The sequence below is a fragment of the Thunnus thynnus genome, chromosome 13 (assembly GCF_963924715.1).
Source record: "Thunnus thynnus chromosome 13, fThuThy2.1, whole genome shotgun sequence".
Taxonomy (NCBI): domain Eukaryota; kingdom Metazoa; phylum Chordata; class Actinopteri; order Scombriformes; family Scombridae; genus Thunnus; species Thunnus thynnus.
Window position 1 is genome coordinate 12,141,294 of NC_089529.1, and position 17,411 is coordinate 12,158,704.

General features: G+C 39.5%; 1 protein-coding gene across 6 annotated transcripts in view; it reads left to right on the top strand.

The window, feature by feature from the left end:
• Positions 1–10,072, top strand: part of zbtb20 (zinc finger and BTB domain containing 20) — a 101,384-nt gene extending 91,312 nt beyond the window's left edge. For all 6 annotated transcript variants that reach the window (XM_067607961.1, XM_067607959.1, XM_067607960.1 and 3 more), the window contains 3 exons: positions 3,396–3,540; positions 4,915–6,450; positions 9,041–10,072. In XM_067607961.1, coding sequence (XP_067464062.1) covers positions 4,935–6,450; positions 9,041–9,576 — 2,052 coding nt within the window. In that variant the 5' untranslated portion in view covers positions 3,396–3,540; positions 4,915–4,934 and the 3' untranslated portion in view covers positions 9,577–10,072. The remainder of the gene's footprint in view (positions 1–3,395; positions 3,541–4,914; positions 6,451–9,040) is intronic.
• The last annotated feature ends 7,339 nt before the right edge of the window (positions 10,073–17,411 follow it).

Here is a 17,411-nt window from a genome sequence, read left to right on the forward strand (position 1 = left end):
CGTGCACATGCGTGGACCGCCGAGCTTTTCACAATGGCCTTGTGGCCCTTTTGTCTGCAGATGTAAATGTAACGAAGGGCCTGTGCTTATAGTGTGTGCTGTAAGCAGTATTTGCATATTCAAGATGTATATTATTCACATGGCTGATGCTGCTCCTTTCATAAGCACGCCTCTTATGTCTGTTCTCAACCCCCATCCCCCATCCCTCACCATTTCACCCCCCCCCCCCACCTCCACCCCCCCCACCCCTTGATTAACTAATGTCCAATTTGATGCAGCGTATTTCATGAGCTTGTCACCTAATACAGGCAGCTGATTAACCTGAAGTCTGGCTGGTGAAGTTGCAACCCTCATGTCCCTGTCTTCTTCTACCCTTTTTTTTTTCTTTTCTTTTTAATCCCCCCCCCCTCCACTCCTCCCTCCACCCCCCCCCCCCCCCCCCTCTAGCCCTCCTCAGTCTTTGTTGTGGCGGCAGCAGCAGAGCATGCATTGCATTGGCGGTCTGAAGCATTGTGTCTGATTTCCAGCAGACAAACTGACCTCTGGGGATTTATTGACAGCAAACTCCACAGAGGCAGACACAGAGCTGGGAGCATGGAGGCAGCCAGAGAGGGGCGGAGGGTGCCGGGGAAGGTTCGTAAGGGAGGGAGGAAGAGGAGGGGATGGGCAGGGGAAGGGGAAGGGGGGGGTGGGGGGGGTTACAGACGGAGAGACAGACAGATAGACAGACAGACAGATGGAGGGAGGGGAAAGGCGGCGAGAGAGTTTCAGCGTGATGAAACAGGAAACAGGTAGAGACGCACAGAGAAAGAAAGAGATCAGTACGAGGAGGAGGAGGAGGAGGAGGAGGAGGGAGGGGGGGAACACCCTAAATTTAGTTTGATTTAAAAAATTTTGTTTTTTGGTGGAGCATTAGGATGTGAAAGAAAATGGCCGCCTCCTACAAGGATCTAATTAATTTTGAAGGATCATCAGCCCCTTTAGTCCAAGGCAGGGTACGGGAGGGAGGGAGGGAGACAGACCCCTGGGCTGATTAGAATTCACTGCAGGTAGGCGCTGGCTGCTGCTCACCCACTGTGTCACGGCTAAAATGGAATCACTGTTGTGAGTGGCAGTCTGGGCAACTGAAGCCTGCTTCCCTTGGCCTGCTCCTTTGTTGCCAGCATTCACCTCACTTTACCCCTCAGGCAGGTGGATTTACATGTCTGGATGGGCGAGGGAAGCCGGAGAGGGAACATATATGTTAGCATTGTCTTACCGGAGCCACGTTAAAAAAAAAAAAAAAAAAAAAAAAAAAAAAAGGCCCAGTGGCATCAGGCTACAGTAACATCTCAAGCTAGGAAAAGAAAAAAGGTCAAATATTTGCCACGGTGATGGATTCCAGCATTTTGGCACGTGTGTGTGTGCAGGGCGATAAAGAGAAGTCTTTAAAATTATTTTTGTTGGCTGGTTTTTTATTTTGACTACGTCAATTCTGAATACTTTGAGTGGCATGAGATAGGTTAGGGTTACACCTACAGTAGGTCTGGGTTAGATCTCATTTTGAAGTCATGTAGGTTCATGTTTGGGGTTATGTTGAAGTCTATAGTAAAAGGTCTGAATGGACTTTTTTGGGGTTTAATTCTAAATTTAGGGATTAAGTTATGGATTCTTTCCTTTAAAATACATTTCCTGTCTTGATTGAGACAGAAGAAGAAATGTGTGTGTGTGTGTGTGTGTGTATCGTGCCAAAGAATGATCCATCTCGGTATCGAGCGATCGCCCTGTGCTGTTAAACACGCTATTACTTGTTTATATCTAATCATCAAGTGTGTTAGTTGACAACATTTCAAGAAAGCAAGCACATGTCTCGCTGTCCAAAGTACTTCTCAAAACCGGGCCACAGCTATTTCAGTTAAACTCTCGTTTCTTCGCAGATATTCTGCCTCCTTCATACAAAACTATACATTAAATCATAATGTTACTTGACGTTTTTTAGGAGCATGTTCATGGTCTAATATGTATTTATTACCTTGGCACAGAAAAGTATTGCAAGTGCGTACAGCAGATGATTTTAGCTTCTACTTGAGTCTGTGGAAAAAAAAAAAAAAAAAAAAAAAAAATACAGAGGTCACTTGCTTCATATCGCATAGTTTTCATCTGTAGATTTGAACTCAGCGTCTCACAAGGCGAGAGGTGTGTTCTCTCGAAGTGCTTGAGATTTGTAAAAGAATAATATGTGTCAACAAAAGCCTTACAGGTCTGGTCAAATCCTAGCACTGTTCCGTTCATTTAAAAAACACACTGTGCATTTTATAGAGAACACTCGATGTCAGTGTTGTAGGCAACGTGACAACTACTAAAGGTTTTTTTTTTTTTTATACTCCCGTTTCCAAAAATATTTAGAAGGTCAGATCACACTTGTAATTATCATCCGAACCCCAATTAATGATAAATACTCACACGATCCCGACGTGCCGGGTAATTTTCCCGATACTTTTCAAGCTTTATTGGTTGAAATATTCGAAGGCACTATGACCGGTGTGGGACTAAAGAGAGAGAAATTATTTCAGAGACCATGTGCTTGTTCAGTGCTTTTTTCTTTTTTTTTTTTTTTTTTTTTTTTTTTTTTTTTTTCCAGTCTGCCTGACCTTAAATGATACCATGAGTATGTGACTTTTATGTGGTCAGTTTTACATCACTTTGTTTCCAGATTTGAGGTCAAACTTTTGCAGACTAATGCGTGTGTACAGTATGAGAGCAATTGTGTAAGGCTGTCTTAGCGTCACCAAACCGGCTCATCACATGCTTAATGTTGTTGAATGCCTTTCTTGTGTTTTTCAATGAATGCCTTGTGTGTTTAATATTTGACCCTTTTCTATTATTACAACTTCAATGTCTTCCCTGCATCTGTATTAGAGACATTGTCTTGTTTAATTTGTGCATTTTGTGAATGACAAATAACACAGATATATCCCCACAAAACACACACACACACACACATGCACAGACACACACACACACACACACTCTCTCTCTCTCTCTTTTTTCTGGTGAGTGTAATGAGACCTTTTCGAAAATATTGAATCTGCATAAATTAATGTGGAATTTAGATCGTTTTTCTTTGTAAAGGGTGTGGTTTTGTTGCCCAGTGACTCAGATAACTGCTGAGAGAAGAGCTGGCTTCAATACCAATATTATTTTCAACCTTGATTTGTAATTGGTGGTCATGTGCACACTGGAACGTCCATTTGTCTTGCCTTGAAAACTCTTCACACATCTGTTGCAGCGCGTCGGTGGTAGATATTCGTGTTACTGTGCTCCGGGTTCATTAAGGGAGTGGCAATATCGACGAGGCAGTATGTGGCATTAAGATTTGTCTTTGTCTTTTCTCTCCCCTCCAAACACTGTGGCAGAGCAACACATGATTTGGACAGAGAGGACTGACAGCCTTGCCTAGCACCCGGCCTCTGATCAGCCATCTCCACCAGCAAACTGAAGCTTGACCCGCACTTCATCACCAGCCACACAAGCATCTTCGTAACAAAACGTCATCTAACTGTGAGTACTGCCTCGTTTTTTTTTTTTTTTTTTTTTTTTTTTTCCCCTTTATCATTCAGTCAGAAATTTAGAACTTAGTTGGAAAGCCTTGATACTGAATAGTAACACTATCACACTGCTTCTGCATTGCATTTGTGATAAATCTTAAATAATTTAGAAAAACAAATGTGTTACTGTCAAATACGGTTTAATTGCTAGTACCGTTCTTATTATTTTATTTCTATTCCATGTGTAACAACATTACAAATTATAAAGCGAAATAAATCCACATGTTCAAGTTTTTTTTTCTTCATATATTCCGTAGTTAAGTTGTGTGCTCTGTGTTGTCTGACATTTCACCAGAAATAATTATATTCATTATTCGTTGACAGTCATAGTGTAAACTAATTATCTATAAAATATTTGACATGGATTTGTGCACTTTCCAAGATCAAAATGAGGACAGTTTCCTTGATTCCAAGAAAAGTGCTGCGTTTAATAATCATTCAATCAAGGTCAACTGCTTTACTTAAATTCTACTCAAGCAAGTTTACATGCAAAGGAAATTAATTTGACAGAAATTAGGAAAACGCACAATTTGCACAATTCTTATACTTACTACATATCTAATTTAAATTGAGATTTTTGTTTCTTTTCAAACCTAACCAGGAAGAAAAGCATCTTAAGTTTATCTTACACACTGATCAGCCGGGTCACATCTAGTGTATTCCTAGGATAGTTAGGAAGCGCCATCACAGTGAACACATGGCTAACAAAAGAGGCCTGTTGTCCTCTAAGCTCAGTGCACCACCTAATGGTGGTTGGAGGAATTTCAGAAAACACACATTGAATGAGAGAAACTTATAGTAATTAGTCGGGAACCATCTTAATTGTCTTTCACCGCGGCAGTGTGGGATTTTTAAACAATGATTCAAAAAACGAATTTAGCTCAGATGTTGATATTTGATTCTTATGAGATGAGTGTGAGGAATACATTAGAATTACAGTATCTGTTCATCTTTTTAGGAATCCCCCTCAGTGAACATTTTTATCTTCTCTTCATATTACTTACCACATATTTATTATTAATCATAGTATTGTGACCTGGTGTGTTTTCTCACATACAGTCTGTGGTTTACCAAAAAAAGAGCAGAAGAGCTCACAACTATTCTATTACATAGTGTATATTTGATTATTCAATTACAGTTGTGTTACTCCTAATATATCTGTAACACTGTAAACCAATAGGAGAATTATATTGTTGTTATATGTGGAAAAAAATATTCAAATTCACTTCTTCATTTCAAGCATACAGGTGTGGGTAATCCAGCTAAATGATCTAGTGAACATGAGTGTCAGAGTTTCTGAGTCAGGTGTGTTGCTCCCTGCTTTCAGGTGACATCAGTTGCAAGGGGATGACCGAGCGCATTCATAACATCAATCTCCACAACTTCAGCAATTCTGTACTTGAGACCCTCAATGAGCAGCGCAACCGTGGGCACTTCTGTGACGTGACTGTTCGGATCCATGGAAGTATGCTGCGAGCTCACCGGTGCGTGCTGGCTGCTGGAAGCCCCTTCTTTCAGGACAAGCTGCTCTTGGGCTACAGCGACATTGAGATCCCTTCGGTGGTCTCAGTGCAATCCATCCAAAAGCTGATTGACTTTATGTACAGCGGGATCCTGCGGGTATCTCAGTCAGAGGCCCTGCAGATCCTAACTGCTGCCAGCATCCTACAGATCAAGACCGTCATTGATGAGTGTACCCGCATTGTGTCCCAGAATGTGGGCCTGGCTGGGCCAGGGGGGTTCCCTGTTATACCAGGAGACTCTGGTCAGGAAACACCCCGTGGCACGCCAGAGTCCGGCACCTCCGGGCCCAGCAGCGACGCAGAGTCAGGTTATATGCAAGCAACATCACAGCAAAGCGTGGATCGTGCATACACATCACTGTACTCCTACTCTAGCCTCTCTCTGCAGAACGGCACCCGCGAGCGCCCCCTTTACATTAACCCTCTGACGACAAATTACGATCCAACTCTCAGCACTCAGAAGGACCAGCAGTCTCAAGATCCGCCCTGGATGAACCGCATCCAGGAGAGATCTCAGCAGGTCGACCGCTTTATCACCACAGCAGAGTCCACTCACTGCCGCAAGCAACCCCGACCGGTACGCATTCAGACAGGAGGGATGCACATAAAACAGGAGGCTGAAGATGAGTACACTTGCTATGATAATTTGGGGGACTGCCAAGACGACACTGACCATACTGAGGGTGTAGAGAGTGAATCCAAGGTTGAAAGTTTTGACTCAGGGGTGAGCTCCTCCATCAGTACTGAGCCAGATGCTATGGAGCAGCAGCCGTACCTGACGGGCTTCGGCCGTGAGGGGGTTGGGGATGGGCAGCAAGGGGAAGGAGGTCCGGTACAGATAGAGGTCAATGACTCGTCCCCAGAGCAAGTGCACGAGACAGAGGACGGGGACACATCCCACAGCACTAGTGACAGTAGCATGATGCAGCCCCTGCCAAACTCAGTCATGTCCCAGTCCCTGCCAAGTGCCCCGCACTACATGCGCCAGGCAGAATCACACACCAGCAACCTGAGGATGCCGCTCACCGTGACCAGCAATTCCCAAGTGATGGGCACTGCTGGAAGCACCTTCCTGCCCACACTCTTTCCTACACAGCCGGCTAGAGACAACAAGCCTTTCCTTTACCTTCCTGGCCAGCAGCAACCCCAGTTTGTGGCAGTGCCGCCCCCTGCAATGCCATCATTCCCGAACCCGATGTCGGTACAGCAAGCGCCAGCTCAGCAGCAACAGCCTGCAGGAGGAATTGGTCAGGGGGAAAAGAAGCCCTATGAATGCACTCTCTGCAGTAAAACCTTTACTGCAAAACAGAACTACGTCAAACACATGTTTGTCCATACTGGTAAGTCAAATGGTCTCGCTCTTATATGTAGTGCAGAGATAATTTTTTTTTTTTTAGGTTAGTAAGATCGGTTAAATGTTTAACATCAAAGGTGGAACCATTTTTAATTATGTAAAAACAGGTGTAATGTTTCTTTATCAGAATACAAAAACGGTAAAAGAGAAAAAGTTTATCCAACACAGCAATATAGAGCTACTTCCATACTACACACTATATATTAAACTAAAGTCAGGTCTTTGGGTTAGTAATTAGGTATACACACTGATGCGAGTAAGCTTGCTAGATTTGCTTGATCTCTAAATGTGTGGTGTCCCAGTAATGTCCCACAATGCAACGCGCAGGAGCTGCTTACAGCTGAAAATAATTCAAACAAATTGTGATAAATTTCCAGTCCTGTGTGGACGTCTGTTTCTGGTTAGGTGTCACAGAGAGGACTGGTTGGGCTCTGGAGTTTGGCATAACACTAAAAACACCAAGAATGTCTCAGAAAACAAAAAGTTAAGTCTTAGATATTTGAAAAATAAATGAGCTTTTTCTTTATTAAATTCAATCGGCAGTTGATTTCAATCAACTGTAGTTAAAATTAACTTTCATCAGTGTCCATCTTTATCTTTTCCTTCTAATACAAATTAATATGTTAATGTAAATGTAAAACACTATACTATGAAGATTAGTACATAGAACTTATTATAGTATAGTACATATTAGAGTATTATAGTATGTAATTTGGACACTGCTGTGGTGATTTTTAGGCCCAATGTGAAGACGAGGCCAGTTTGAATATTTCACCCACTGCAACAGTCACACAGCTTTCTTCACATAACAAGCCAATACCTGTTTTTGTAATTTAACTTAAATACAAACTGATAAAAACATCAAAAATGACATTCATTAGGCCACAGTGCAGTAATATCTTAGCTGTCATTTGTGTGTGACTTACTGAACAATGCAAGTTGACGGCTCACGCAGCACATCATTACACAGTGCACCGCTCTCCTTGCTGACAGCCGCATCAATCAGTAACTGAAATCATCATCACAGAAAGAAAGAATTAGATATCATATAATTAGATGATCTCATAAAAAATTACCTACTCAAATAGCCATTTTTATTTATCAGAATCCATCACTCGGGCCAGAACCACCTGTTATATGAAGGCTATTTAAAGCCACATTTCCTGCTTTACTCACATAATTGTGTGGAGCAGAGTGAGGACACACCGAGACGAAAAGTCACCGATCGATCAGCCCCCATGAACATCCAATCACAGCCGATAACAGATTACACACCGGTTCTATTTCATGATACAAATGAAACTCTTAAGAGTCACTGTATTTCAAATATGCTGCCCTGATGAAGTTAAAGTGCCAGCTCCATGCCGCTGATCTGAAACTGACCCTGACCTCTGACCTTCCTGTGGAGCAGGTCATGCAAAAAATAAGTGATAAAGTAAAAGTATAAATAAGTGGCTGTATTTAATCAAAGCGGGTAGCTACATATTAATTCACTCAGCGCAGCACCACGCAGTAGATACACAAGACTTAATTAAATTGCATGGTACACCTTGCTCATTTGCACCGTTATCCGTCTCTTCTTCTACCTGTTAGTTTTACATAATTATTAATATGTTAATGTTTTACAGCCCATAATGTCAGCAGAGACTATTATGTAAAATGAGCTTACATCTTAACAAACTGGCAAAAATACCAAATATTAATTATTTGGTTCCTTATCATATGAGAATTAACACTATTGTGTGTAACCATTTTTGTCCCTCCTGTAACCCTACCTTTCTGTGTCTGGAAAGTCATTACGGCAGTTATGTATTTACATAAAATATCAATTTTGTTACACTTTTGTAATGTAGCCAAAACCACATCAAAGCTACACAACACAGCACCAAGTGGAAAGGGTGTCATAACAAAGCTAACACAGGTTGAAGTCATTCTTAGCCTTATGCCTTCAGGCGTCCAATGTTGCTGCACAAGTTGATGTCAGTTAAACCTGCCACATTGTTTGCGTAGCGCTTAAATCCAGTGGCTGTGCTCTAGGAGCATTACCATCAAAATTTCACTAGATTCAATTCTCAACTGCTGACATGCTCATAATTATTGCTATTAATAAAACCAAGACAGGCATTCGTTTTAGGTTCTCGTGTTATTTCAGCTGCCTGCACAATGGTGCAAATTTTCATATCAAAAAAATGACCACAGCAACTTTGACATTTCAGGGAATGCCTCTGTCAAAGTGGCAATACACGCTATAAACAGATTGAGCTAAATTAGCCTTGGAAAAAGAAATGGATTCATAACAACAAGTTTTATTTTCCCCTCGATGATGTCAAAATGACACATTTTTCCTGAAACTAAGGCATTTATTTACATTTATTGTACTGCTAGGTGACCATTCAGTAATGGTGAAGCCTACAACATGTTCAGAAATTGTTTTTCAAAAATATCAAATAAACATTCAGAGCATCTGTGGGTCCACAGAGACTTTTATCTTCCATGTTTTTTTTAAACCTAATTCTCAAAATGTGTCTCTTCTTTTTTTTTTCCCCTTAATGCTTCTGTCTTGCATGTACATCCAGGTGAGAAGCCTCATCAGTGCAGCATCTGCTGGCGCTCGTTCTCCCTGAAGGATTACTTAATCAAACACATGGTGACACACACAGGGGTGCGGGCCTACCAGTGCAGCATCTGCAACAAGCGTTTCACCCAGAAGAGCTCTCTCAATGTCCACATGCGGCTGCACCGTGGAGAGAAGTCCTATGAGTGCTACATCTGCAAGAAGAAGTTCTCACACAAAACCCTGCTGGAGAGGCACATGGCCCTGCACAGCACAGGCAGCGCCATCACAGGGCTGTCGGGGAGCGCAGGTACCCCGGGCCCAGTCTCCATTTCCATCCCTATGGCTGTCCCTGAGCCTGGAGCTGGAGTGGTGGCCCTCGCCATGCCAGTGAGTGGAGGTGCTGGAGTAGGGGCTGGGGTTGGAACAGGAGTGGGTGTAGCTGCAGAAGCGAGCTGCCAAGAAGGGACCACCTACGTGTGCTCCGTCTGCCCTGCCAAGTTCGACCAAATGGAGCACTTCAATGACCACATGCGAATGCATGTCTCCGATGGATAAGTACAAATAGATAAACTTCTTTCAAAAAGAATGACAAATAAAATGGCACTAGATTTTCCTTTTCTTATTTTGAGGTATGAAGAGTAATGAGTATAGACACTGGCACATTAAGTTTCCCAAAAAAAAAAAAAAGATTTTTTTTTTTCTGTTATTCTAAAAGAAAAAAAAGATGGTGGCCTTAAGGCTTAGTAGTTTGATATTGATCTACTGGATGGATCCTAACTACAGGCCTCTAAATGTATGCTTTCCTAAAATACTGATTTATGTGTTGAACACTACCGAAAGGCCTACGAAAGAAACACATACACACAAACACACCTTTAGTGTAGATATGTCTGAAAGAATATACATGTGCATTAATGTTGGAGCGTCGCATGTGTCTGTCTGTTTGTCTGTGCAAGTGTGTGTGTGTGTGTGTGTGTGTGTGTGTATGTGTGTGTTTGTGTGTGTGTGTGTGTGTGTGTGTGTGTGTGTGTGTGTGTGTGTGTGTGTGTGTGTGTGTGTACATTGCCATGAAACATAAATCATGGCAGTTGTGAACCCATACTGACCAGTTTGGAAACTATAGATGTCCAAGCTTACTGTGGTATAATTTACAACAACAATAACAAAAAAATCATCTGGGGTCGGGCTACATATTCCCTCTAAAAAATACTGATGGTCACAAGATTGCCTTCTTATGTAAAATAAAAAAAGGAGAGTAGTTAATTTGACACTGGGTTTTATTTATTCCTATGGTATTAAGGGATTATAATGCAGCTGTTGTCAAGGTACCAATTTCAATCATTTTACTGAGATGTTACTTCCCGTCAGTGGCGACGGGGACAAATATTTCTCACATGTTTTATAATTGTTGTCCATGCATTTTGATGGTTAAAATTCAGTTGACTAAATTAAGGGTGTGTTGATGAGACAGTATTTGAGCAAAAATATGTTTCTTTTTTTCTGAAGTTTGGAGTTTAACTCATTTGCATACACTGCCACTAATATCTTAAAAAGACTGTTAAGGCTAGTAGACCTCTTCCATTTCAAAACATAAGAAAAAAAGAAAGATTCTTTTGCTGATGGGTTTTTTGAGCCTTTTACATTCACAGTTATGGCAGGCTGGAATATGTGACTAAACTCTCTCCTTCATAATTGCTGCTCTTCAACTTGCACCTGACTGTTATGGGATGTAGATTTTAAAAAAAAAGAGAAAAAATGGATTTGTCACTTTAACTATTGTTGTTATTGAGTAGCCTACATGGTTTTAATTTGACAATGGAATTATGTATTGGGGAGGGGCGGGCGGGAGGGGGTGGGGGGGGTTAGGTTAGTTGTTGATTGGAACAGTGTTAAAGAGGGAGGAATTTAATTTGAATCAAATTTGAATTGGAAATAAATGCCATCCTGATCCGAGAATCCCTGTATAACCTGTTCATTACTATTGCAAAGCTATTTTAGCAGGTGGGAGCTAAATGCATTACTCTTTATGTACTGGCTCCCCCTGAAGGCTCAAATGGCATGCAACATTTTGAAAGGAAATACAGCCTCAAAGCAAAACAAGTAGCTCCATTGATATCACACTGTTTCATGATATACCACAAGTTGCAGATGGACTTTCTAGACAATAGTATACATTCCTGATTTTTCTAAAAAAGAAAAACCTAGACACACATGTACAGAATAGATTCGGAAGCTAGTGTGCGCAAGTTGTCATCCATGCATCACATCACTTAAGGCTCATTTCTGATATTTGAATTGTTTTTTTTTTTTTATTATTATTATTGCTTTTCATCCAAAATAGGACACACACACACACACACACATACACACACACACACACACACACACACACACAGACAGATAGATAGACACACACACACACACACACACACACACACACACACGCAAATGCAACTGCAATCTGAAGGATTTGCTCATTTATGTGAGCAAACACTTTTTGTAGTTGTATGGTTAAAAGAATAACTAACTGCATACAGCGGTCTTAAAAAGACCTGCTGTAGATTTAAAAAAAACAAAGTGCTACTTTGCACATTTTCTTAAAATGCCTGTGCTTAATATTTAATCATTTTCCTTAAATGAACTATGATTTTTCTTTTATTCAATTTCAAAGGAAAAAAAAAAACATTTTTTAAATCTTGATAAGTGGACTGCATTATTTTCTTGCATATATGTTGCACTGCTTAAACCAATAAGTGCACTACTGTTAACAGAGATATTATAGTTTTAGAAAAAAAGAGGATTTTTTTTAATCTAACATTTGGTTGTAGAGTTCACATGTAATAGGATAGCTTTGTTTCAGTTTATTCATTAAGTAATTCAGCGGTTCTTGGCTTTTGTTATTGCTTGCAGTTACCTACAGTATATACTCGTGCCGTGTTAATGCAAGCATTTATTTTTATTTAAATTTGTACCATTACGTGTGCTCATCTATGTTTTAACCTTTTAATTCATTCTTTTACGGAGTCAGTTCCCTATAACAGTTATTCAATTGCATTTCTTTAGAAACAGACAGACTTTTTTCCTACGAGAAACATCCAAGCCAAACAACATTAACAGTGAAACAACAACAGTAATAATAAACACAACTCCCGTCCAACTCCGTTGGCGGAGGTAATAATAATAGCTATTATTATATTATTAATAATAATACATTTATAATGTGTGTGTGTGTAACATAAATGATATATGTGTCCTAGAACAACTTTGTGTGGGTTTAAGGGTGTGGTGAGGTGATGGAATGCAGCTTCTTTGATATCTGTCTGTCAGTTGTACACAGTTGTGTCCCTTCCTTAGTGTTTGTATGTCTGTGAGTGTCTGTGTGTTGGTATATAGCCTAATCAAACAGTTGATAAGTGGAATATCTGAACTGTAGGGCTTCCTTTGCAATATGCAGCGCAGGTACTATGAGAAGCAGCTCTCCAAACCTTTTGGGCTAATAAGGCACCTGTGACATTTGTTCTGAGATTTGACTAAAGCCTAGGTCAAGTACCGTTGACTTCATTGTACCCGTGTGGAGGAGCAATGTCGAGCATTTTGATGCTGAAATTTCATCTAATTGCTACTAGATTTCAAATCCCTGTGGAGTCAGTTGAAGTAAAGTCAAGTGATGAACATACAGTATGAGACCCGGAAAGATTCTGCATTCTGGTTTCTCCTCTGCTAAAAAAAAAAAAACACAAACAAAGAAAATATTGGTCACACATGAGAAATATGCTGAAATAAGCATGAGGTGAGTCCTCAGTAAAAGTAGCACATTATTTAACATTTGATCAGGCCTGTCTCCTATGGTGTGCATATAAGCCTAAATTGTATGGTTCCTGTTTGTAGCTGTGGTTGCCAGGATGGCAATATTGCTGCATGCTAGTGCTATATTTGTCTCTACACAGCACGTGGAGGGTAATCTCTTGCCTTAACAGACAATGCACTAAATAGAATATGTAAGCAACTGCCGAGATCTCTTTCCAACAGTATTGCCACAAGTTTGGCACACAGCTCATGACGTTGGTGTTTGTTGTCTGTTCAGTACCAAGTTAAACACTGCCAAAACGAACATCATCACTTCTTTAAAAGCAAAGGCGGAGACATTAATTTCAGTGTAACGTGTGTATTCAGTAATCTAGCATTCCTTCATGGCACCTAAATTTTTTGCATATTTTGTGTAAACACATATATCAAATGCACTATTGACTGTAGCTAGATGAGTACAACCAGCTTTGTGGTATCATTGGTCTAAATAGTAGGTTAAGTAGCTTGATGTCGGTTTTTTGAAATATTTGATTTCAGAATTACACTATCAATTGTTTCTCTATCATTTTGAGTTGTTTTTTTTTTTTTTTTTTTTTTTTTTTTGGAATAACAAAAGTAGCCAATCACAACGTCATCTGGATGAGGGCTAATAACTCGTCCCATCGTCAAGTTGACTTCTTGTATCATAAGGTGTTTGATAGCAGACCAGGCTCGGAAGGGGAAGAACCTTCTCTCCAGTGTGTCATAAACGTGCTATAGCATACCCAGGCTTTTTTCCTCCCCCTCCCCTGTTTGCATTAGCATCACATGCTCTTCACTGTCCATAGTTATATATTCCTTATACTGCTTCAGCTACTCGTGGTGGTGCTTAATTCTCTTTTTCTCAGTGTTGCAAAAAAGTTGATTAAAAATTTTTTCTAAAACGTTGCAACATAATCCAGAAAATAAGTCCTTATCTCAATTGTGCTTCTTCTAGTTGTTAGTTTTTGAAAAAAAAAAAAAAGAGTCTAGACTTTATGTTTGCAAAGTGTACGCGTATTTTCCAGAACAAAACATATTGAATCGTAGATAATAGCCTTTGAGCCTGCAGCTGTTTGTATTGTGTTTCAAATATATTACTGTTCATGTTTTGTTTATCTTAGCGTAGAGACACAGAGTCTACAGTACATTGTTGTCCTTCTTGCAGTATGTTTAATTCATCGTTATACTTCTTTATTTCACACTTACTCTTGATTTTTTTTTTTTTTTTCCTGGTGATCATAGTGGTGTTGTTTATACATAGCTTCACGCGGCTGGATAAAGGATAGTCAAGTTATTGAGTAATATTTCACAGTGTACTATATATATATGCATACGGTATATACGCTTTGCATTGAGATGAAAACAAGGAAATGGTAAGATGGTGAGGGTCATGTTAAGTAAGGAACAGGTTCATTATATTCTGATAAGCATGTGTCTGTCTTCCTGTTTGTCTTTCAGTCTGTCTCCACACATTTTAAGTCAGATTTTTCTTTTGAATTTTTGTTTTTAAAGCATGAATTAAGTCACAAAGTTAAGAATAGAATACAGAAAACACCGCTCAGATAATACTTTACTGCATCTTTTGTCCTTCTACAGTACACATAAGAGTGAAATAGATCTTACAAATATACTATATATATATAAGAATCACCATCTCCACACAGATTAAGAATACATTTTCAGATAGTTTTAGTTTTCAGATAGAAAGACATAATTGCAGCTACCTACAGTACCTTGTGGGATATAGGGAATACGCCTATCAAGTGCCTATCAGTACATACAGCAACTATACAGAATATTCATAGTTTTTCTCTCCTACATTGCACATATACAGTATATACTCAATGGTCTATTAAAAATATACTATTTATACTATTACTGCTAAAACCTGGTGGTTGTGAGTGCATCCTAAGAGAACCCTTTAAAATACCTGAAATGTTGTATTCATATACAGTAAAGGCTACATCTGTATTTTTATTTTACATTCATACCATTTGGAGGATTCAAAGATATCAAATACAATCCCTTCTCATGTTTAAAATATACAAATAGGTCTAGTAGGTTCAGTTAATGAAATTTTTAAAATTTAAATGTCCCTTTTCTTCTTTCACATTGCTCACTCTTACAGCTGTTTGGCATCTTGCACGTGCCGTTTTTTTTTTTCCAATTTCATTTTTTTTGCCGTTTGCAAACAAGCCATATACTGTACTGTATGCTTTAGAGAGGGGAGGGTAGTGGTGCTTTGTGAACAGCAGAGGGAGTCGCACATCAACTGGAAGAGTTGAAGTAAACACGCTGAATGAAAACGCAATCCTGTATCAAGTAGGAGATTTGGATATTTGTTGACATTAGTTTCGGTAAATATTTCCAATCTTCAGATTATGATTACATCTGTGAGCGTGGCAGAACACTTCCTGCAAATGAGGGGAAAAGGATTTATAGGCATAGTATTTGACATTTGTACTTTTCAAAGTGCAATATGTGTCCTTTGACCTTGATGTCAGGCCCTCCCACATGCAAGCTGATGCCCAAATTCCCCTGAAAATGATCATTAACGTTTTTATCTTATCTGACTTGTTGTTTACGTACAGCTTGGAACTGTAAAGGGCAAAGCAGTGAGCAACGTGATAAAAGAAACTGGTCATTAAATGTTAGACTGAGATTAGATTTTTATAACCACTTCTAAAACTCAAAATGTCCAAAAGTTTTGAACACAGATTAACACACGATACACACAATTTCTGTACAAATGTCTTGGAAGTGGTTGCTTTGAGTACATGAAAACAAAGCTGGAAGAAAATACGTAAGAATAAAAACCATATATCAAGTTTCAGGACTCGGATGACTGAGTGGCTGCGAGATAAAAGGTTTGGGGATGGCTTATTATTCTGTCCCTTGTGGACTAATTACCACAGTTTTCTCTCTAACCCTCTCCAGCCTTGTTACTGTGCCAAATTTAGGGGAAAAAGACACTTTTTTAAATCATACCACTATTACTAAATTTGATGTGAGAACCAAGCAGGAACAAAGCAAAAAAAATATATAAATCAGAAAACTTCCTTAACACCTTTAGCAGAATTTATAACAACTAAACATACATCACACTCACAATAAAGTGATCTTTTTTGATTCTTTAAATCCTCCAAGATACATAGTTTTCAATTAAATAGGAGAAAACAGCTATGATTAACAAATACGCATTTTGAAGGCTTAGTTTCATACATTTAATGTTCAAAATGAAGCATTAATAATATATAGGCAATGTGATATAGCTAGTCCCTGTCATCCAACCGTCACACAGTCAGCCTCTGTTCAGATTTTATCATCAAAACATCCAGATTCTAAGCTAAACTAAGCTATAACAACATCTAGATTATATATTCACTATGATGCTTCTGTCCGAACATGCAGTTATTACACTACCCTGATAAAGCATCATCATCAGGTATCTATCATCTATCTATCAGTCCAAATGAAGCATGCAGTCCTGTCTACACAGCTTTTTTTCTTTGGGGAGTACTTTGTTTTTGATCGAGCACAATCTATATTATGAGTGTCCCTCGATAACAGGCTTTCAGTTTCTTTTTTTTAACACGATGATGAGGAGACTTAGGCGGGATTTAGCCTCCGAAGACTAAACATTAAGCCTCTTTGTGTTCTCGGTCGCTGTAGTCTTTGGCTTAGTTCAGCTCGATGACACAAAAAAAAAGTGTGCAGCAGCGTCAGTGAAACATGCATTCCTGTCAAGTCCAGAACATTCCAGCTCCTATAGTCTGGCATTCATTTTCCACACTTAAACTAACCTAATATTAAAGGAGGATTTCCAGCGCTTAATCATTTTACAGATCTGTTGGATATTTGATCATGTTAGTAGCAAACATTGCCCATTATATTTCACTCAAATAGATTGTTTTTTTTAAAAAAAAAAATCTCATCTCGCTGTTTATTCAAATTTTTTTTTTTGTTTTTTTGGCCACGAGATCACAAACCTCATGGGCGTAGAGCTTGTGTAGACTGATGATAGAGACAACGTTGCACTATGCCGTCGCTCCGTTTCTCTATGGAGGTCTGTCTGTGTTAACGTGCAGAGAAAGACGTAAAACGTGTAAAACAAACCCCAGCAAAAGCAGACTTCTTCCCCATGACGTTGGTCGCTGTCTCAGCCAACACGTAGTCTGTACCGTAAAGGACGTGCAGACGTACACTAAATATTTTAGCACTGTCATGTTCCTAAAGGGGGGCTGGTGGTGGTCATTTGTAAAACGGGGGCCATGCTAATCATTAGAAATCGAATGGAGAAAAAAAAAAAAAAAAGCTGTTTTAGACAATGTTTGTTTTCACAAACCAAAGAAAGGGTTAAGATAATGTACGTTTTATGGAGAAAATAAAATTTCTTTTCTATGTGTGTGGGGTTCCTTCAATCGGGCTAGATTGCTACAGTAATTTTTTTTTTTTTTTTTGGGAGGGGGGGGGGGCGGGGTTTCTTTGTTTTTCCTCTCATGGCAGGGTGCTTGTGAAAATGCATCTATGTTTTGTCACTTGATCACTATTGGTTGTTTATA